The sequence below is a fragment of the Solanum tuberosum genome, unplaced genomic scaffold (genome assembly GCF_000226075.1).
Source record: "Solanum tuberosum cultivar DM 1-3 516 R44 unplaced genomic scaffold, SolTub_3.0 scf00814, whole genome shotgun sequence".
NCBI lineage: Eukaryota > Viridiplantae > Streptophyta > Magnoliopsida > Solanales > Solanaceae > Solanum > Solanum tuberosum.
Genome location: NW_006239739.1, coordinates 16124 through 22164, shown reverse-complemented (window position 1 = coordinate 22164; position 6041 = coordinate 16124). Strand labels below are relative to the sequence as shown.

General features: G+C 36.2%; 1 protein-coding gene across 1 annotated transcript; it reads left to right on the top strand.

Moving 5' to 3' along the window:
• Positions 1 to 4575: 4575 nt before the first annotated feature.
• On the top strand, positions 4576 to 5438 carry LOC102589118 (probable LRR receptor-like serine/threonine-protein kinase MRH1). Its single transcript, XM_015305512.1, has 3 exons — positions 4576 to 4662; positions 4744 to 4802; positions 4879 to 5438. Exons 1-3 carry the CDS (start codon positions 4583 to 4585, stop codon positions 5421 to 5423), a joined length of 684 nt encoding a protein of 227 aa, XP_015160998.1. The 5' UTR covers positions 4576 to 4582; the 3' UTR covers positions 5424 to 5438.
• Positions 5439 to 6041: the final 603 nt, after the last annotated feature.

The window sequence follows — 6041 nt, the reverse complement described above, 5'->3', positions numbered from 1 at the left end:
CTCAAAACTCTTTTGGAAATCTCAGTTTCCTCTCATCTTAAATGTGAAAACATTTGTAAACTTCTTTGGGAAATACATAGTTCCCTAATAACTTTTGAGAAATGAACTCAACTCTTGACTCTTGACTTCTCTCGAAACTCTTGACTTAACTGAAAACTCTTGACTTAACTTGAAACTCGATACTCTTTACTTGACTTGAAACTTGAGACTCTTTGCTTGACTTGAAACTCTATACTTAACTTGGAACTCGAGCCTTAAAAAGAAGTTAAAACGTTCAATGAAGACTCTTGGAAAACCTTAAATACTTGTTTTGACTTACTTACTTCTAAGCTTGACTTCACTTGACTTGGAAACTAACTTCACTTGACTTGGAATCTAACTTTCCTTGAATTGGAATTATGAATTCAAGCTGTTTGATCACATGTTATGGAGGGATTCTTGATGTTTAGACGTACTTTGGAGTGTCGGAAACAACTATGAAACATAGGTATAATACCTAGGAACATGCATGAGAAAGTGGGGAAGGAATGGGAAAACATGGCGCTCTTGGCGCTCTGAGAGGCGCGGAATGCCAGACCAAAAACTTCAGAGGAGGCCTGCTGGCGCTCTGATGGGCGCGCCACGCCAGGGGTAAAACATCAGAACCCCTGTTGGGGCGCACTGGCTGGCGCGACACCCCAACCTTTTCCCCCAAAAATTCGACTCTTCTCCTTCATTTTTCCAACTCTAAACCTCATTAACTTCAATGGATCCAGCCCCAAACACTTAGAATCATAAACCCCTCAACATACAATGGATTTCAACTCACAACACAACCGGAAACATGTCCCAAATCAACAAGAACTTCAACACAATCAATTAACAACATCAACAACAACCAACAACTTCAACAACACAACCAATCTTTTCTCAATAATAAAAAATGAGTTTGGCGTGTGGGGGAAAGAACCAACCAACACTATGAATTCACATACCTAGTAGGGATCACCCCCGACGATATCCACGACGGAAACTTGCTTGATCTCCTCTTTCTCCTCTTCTTCTACTCTTCTTCTCTTCTTCTTCTCTTCTTCACACAAAACCCTCACTCTCACTCTCACTCTTTTAAAATGGTAAAACTGATCTAAAAAGCAGCTTGGACCCTTTAAATAACCAAAAGAATTGGTTAGGAAAAAGACCAAAATACCCTTACAATTTCCGGACGGATTTCCCTGCCAACTGCCCAACTTCCAAAGGGCATAACTCACTCATACGAACTCGGAATCGAGCAAAATCGGTGGCGTTGGAAATATCATTCCACAAGCTTCGCAGTCATAACTGGAACTACACCTAAATCATCCTGAGATAGGAGTTATGACTGTTCAAAGTTGGTCAAAAACTCACTTTTTCCCATACTTAGTCAATTTTCCAGATCTTTAAAATTCTTTCCAAAAAAATGAAAATTTCCAATTCTAAGCCTCTTCAATTATTTCACATTGCCGGATGTTATAGTAGTTGTGCGAATACAAATACTTGTCAAGACTTCCATTAGGCATATACTCGAGCACTAAAGCCTTTAAAGTCAAGGTTGGAATAACTGGTGATGACTTTCACAAGATTCCTATGGCGAAGGCTGCGCAAAACTTCACATTCTGTATCGAAACTCTTGAATGCTGCTTCCAGTTGCAGATTGAACACTTTAACTGCAATGGCAGTACCACTCCTGAGAACGCCTTCGCACCAAACACATTCATGTTCATTTATAATAATTTGAATAGAAAATTTAGCAATTAGTCTTTGAATTTAAATCCATCAAATACCCTTGTAGAGTGAGAGGTGGTGTCTAACATTGAAAGTTTATGAAGTGTGATTTTTTCATTAAATCCATAACTTGTTTTAATAACTAACTTTATAAACCACTAATTGAATTAATTCAAATTCATGAGCCATAAAAATAACTATTAATATTTGTATTGAGATAGTATGTCTATGTCATATTTCTGAGATGCATTTCCTTAATCCCGATTTTGCGTGAACACGAAACAGGCTCAAGATGAGTACAAAACTACGTCACATTGCATTCCCTAAATCATGAAATGTCCAAAAAATATACCTACTAACAAATGTACAAGACTTTTGGTGCATCTCAAAAAAAAAAAACTTATTTAATTCACACCATATATTAAAAAAAATACATAAAAAATTTTCAATTCATAATATTGCTAGTGAGTTTCTTAAAAAAACAAAATAGGCAAATTCAAGCTCTGATAGAAAAAAAGAAGAAAATTTATACAATTCATGGATGAACAATCAACAAGAAGAACTAAAAGAGCTTCAAAACTACATCGTTCGTGCTCGAAAAAACGAGCTAAACGATGACGAATTGAATGAGTTGCTAAGGAAAATGGTGAACCAACTTCCAAGAATACGCGAACGGCCGTAGTCGACTCGCGAGAGTCGACGTATCTCCGTTCTTCGCCCCACTTGGTGCACCCCTTTGGAAAATTCGGTCTTGTGGATAGGTGGGTGTAGGCCGTCTTCGTTTATACGGCTGATTTATGTGCTATACGGAATCAAAATCGAGTCTCATATCGCGTTATAACTACAGGTAGGATGTTAAATAAGCTGATTGGGTTAAATTTGAATGTATTAACGAATTATTTGATCCGTCAAAAGTTTTTTAAGATGAAATGAGCTTAGAATAAATAAATGATCTAGACAATAGATTATAGTTCAATCCGTTCACCTTTTACACATAATTTTGTTGATTGTTATTTTATAATTTTTTAAATTATTTTATAATTTTTATTATGATTTTACCTAATGTATAAAATAGGGAATGTATAAATTTTTTCCATCACTACCTTCTCAGTCGAGCTCGTCACACTGAACTTGTTTATTGTGGTTTATATGAGTTCGTCGCAACCGATCTTATGCGGTTTACATCTCCTATGATTTGTAGTTCATTGCACACGAGCAGATTTATCTGGTGCGTGTGGACTTAAAAGGATAGCGATGGCAGGTTTTCCATTAAAAAAAAATGAAGTCTTATTTTTAATACTTTAATTAAGATTGTTAATGTGGGCTATATAACAACTTTTAGATAAGTTGAGTTAAAATAGATTGAGTTTATAAATGAGACTATCATTATATATCCTGTCCAAATATAATTGAGTTAGACAGAAGTTATACTTTTATGAACTAATTTTATGGACGTACATACAGGGTATGAAAATTGGAGACTTTGGTCAGCTTTCTGGTAAGCAAATTACCATGATTGATAAGTTACAAAGACAGATTATTTTAGAAGAGAGAAGATTTTCTTCAAGGTTAGCTAGCTTGCAAGAAGATGTTGTTGATCAACCGTTTGCTATGGCGGCCAGAATTTATGATACTGAACAAGGTACATGACGTATTAATTTATTTATCGATGTTTGATTAAACATGTTTAGGATTTTTTTTATTTCAATTTAATATTACTTTTCTTTTTTTATCATATTAATCTCTGTCCATATATACATTTATTTATTAGACAAATAATTAGTAAGCGCTTATCCCTTGTTTGGTTATTAATCCTGGTATAAGTTATATCAGGATTAGTAATTAGTATCGGTATAAGTTATCCTCATCAAAGGGTGGAATAATAGTACTGGATTAGTTATCCTAGGATAAAATAGTGAAAATGATAAATATCCATGAAGTCCCTCAAACTCTTTTTCTACTAAATAAGGTGGATGGTGTTTTTGTAAAAGAACTTCTAAGAAATTTATGCAATGTATGTTAATTTTTAATACAACAAACCAAACAATCACTAAGCAATAATACATTACCAACATAACTAATCCCAACATAACTTGTCTTCAAACTAAAGACCCCTATGAGTTATGTTGGTCAAGTAAATTGGGAGGTAGAGACAAAGGTGGATAAGCTTTGGATATCTACTAATCAGCTCTCATCATCTTGTATTCTGCATTTACATTTTTCTCCGCAAAAGTTGTGTTTGAATCTTAACAGAATTTCTTCTTGCTGTCTGGTTGCTTTTACAGAATGCTCTCAGGGAATCATTTTTTTGGTGCTATTCCTAAAGAATTCGGAAGACTCGATATGCTTGAAGTGCTTGACTTGAGGGATAATAATTTGAGTGGAACAATTCCAGCAGAAATAGGAGACCTGCAATCACTAAGAATCTTGTGAGTTAATGATTTGTTGTGTGCAGATGTATATATACATATGCATACACATTCATTATGCGAAGTGATTTCAAAATGCTCATCAATCGTGTTTATTTCGTTTTTCCAGGTTGATTCATAACAATAACTTTGAGGAGAGTGTTCCTTTGGAAATTGGGAAGCTTCATTTAGTCACAGAATTACAATTCGACGAAAATCTCACTTCTGCTTTTGCTTCTGGAACTCTCTGTATAAGAAAATTTCGTCATTGGTAGGATTCTTTTATTTGTTTTAGTACCCTATCTTCATATTCAGCTGGTTTTTTGCATATCAGATGCTGGATAGTCTATCTTTGTGGCAACACACTATCTAATTGATCTAGCTCATTTCTCAATTTGATATTTTGCATGTCTTACAGCATCTGGCAAAGCAGCATGAACCCATTCAAGACGATAACCTCCATTATTGAACCAATAAAATGTACACTTTTGCATTACCTCAGTTTCTTCCAACTGTAAGTAATTAAATAGTTTTTCACATCACGAGTCATCTAGTTAAGTTTTATTATTGAGAGACATTTTTTCTATTTCTTTAGGCCATCTCCTGGAACGGGCTTTATGGATGACCGGAAAGACTGCTCTGACAACCTTCCAAGTGAGTAAACACGTCATATTTTTTAAAATAACTCAGAAGAACCGTTTACAAATAATAATTCTTCATTGTCTAGCAGGGTTATCCAGGCCTCACATCATCCACACTATACAGCACCAAGAGGAGATTGCACGCCGTAAGTTGGCTGAACAATCCAGTAACCTTGCTGCTGCTCCTGCCAATATCAATGGACCGTTGGGTCCTGTCATTCAAATGCCAAGAAGCAGTGGGTCGTTTCGTGCGGTGCCAAATTCCGATGGAACACATCCTACAAACTTACCATCACCACCTCCACAGCATGAATCTCAAGACAAATTACATCCTGTGGGACAGTCTGCAAGTGCTGTAAAACAGTCGCCTGCTGTGAAAAAGCCAACTAATAGCCAAGGCCCCCCTGCTGGAAAATCGGAAAGTACTTGGAAGTACGTAGTTGGGATTTGCATTGGAGTAATTTTGCTCATTCTTGCTGCTTCTGTGTTCTTAATCTGCCGAATCAGAGCGGCTAGAACAATTGGCCCTTGGAAGACTGGATTGAGTGGACAGCTGCAAAAAGCATTTGTTACAGGTACTCACATCATATTGTGCCGAAAAGTGATACTGCTAATATTCTGCTCCCCACCCTGATAGTAGTTGCATTGCTAACAATATTCTTAGCATAGCGTTACCTTATCAAAAAAAATATTCTTAGCGTAGTGTTATAACAATTTAACTAGAGTAAAGGGAGGTACTGATATTCTTCGTCTTATGAGGAATTAGAGGACTAATGTTCTCAGCCTAGCATTGTTATATACCCTTTTTCACTATATGTTTGCTAAGACGAGAAGGTGCAAATGGAACTATTTCCTTCTTTCTCATGAGAAGTGAATTAGCTGAGACGTCAATACTAACGCTTGAAGGCTGGAATCCTCCCCTTATACTTCTAAAATGTCGCTGATCTTACCCTTTTATATACCCTTTTTCACTATATGTTTGCTAAGCCACCGCTTGCTGATCCCGAGACTAATGTCTATAGCCTTGGAATCTTTAATAGAATAATTCTGGCAAATCACCTTATTCAGAAGAAAAAGAGTCTCTTCTAAACTGGGTAAATATCCTTTATCCTTATTTTCATATGTATTGAACTTAATGTTCTGATCCCTAGGCTGCAATTGTTGTGTCTGGCTAGATCCAGAGGCGGATCTAGAGATTGTTGAAGGGGTTCATCTGAACCCATTGTTGTTGTCTCGAATCTCGATCCATAAG

What these genes read in the sequence shown, in the direction of transcription:
- LOC102589118 (XM_015305512.1), top strand. Translation starts at nt 4,583, where the DNA reads ATGAACCCATTCAAGACGATAACCTCCATTATTGAACCAATAAAATGT. An exon ending in TACCTCAGTTTCTTCCAACT is followed by an intron (nt 4,663 to 4,743) that starts GTAAGTAATTAA and finishes CTATTTCTTTAG; the next exon opens with GCCATCTCCTGGAACGGGCT. An exon ending in CTGCTCTGACAACCTTCCAA is followed by an intron (nt 4,803 to 4,878) that starts GTGAGTAAACAC and finishes ATTGTCTAGCAG; the next exon opens with GGTTATCCAGGCCTCACATC.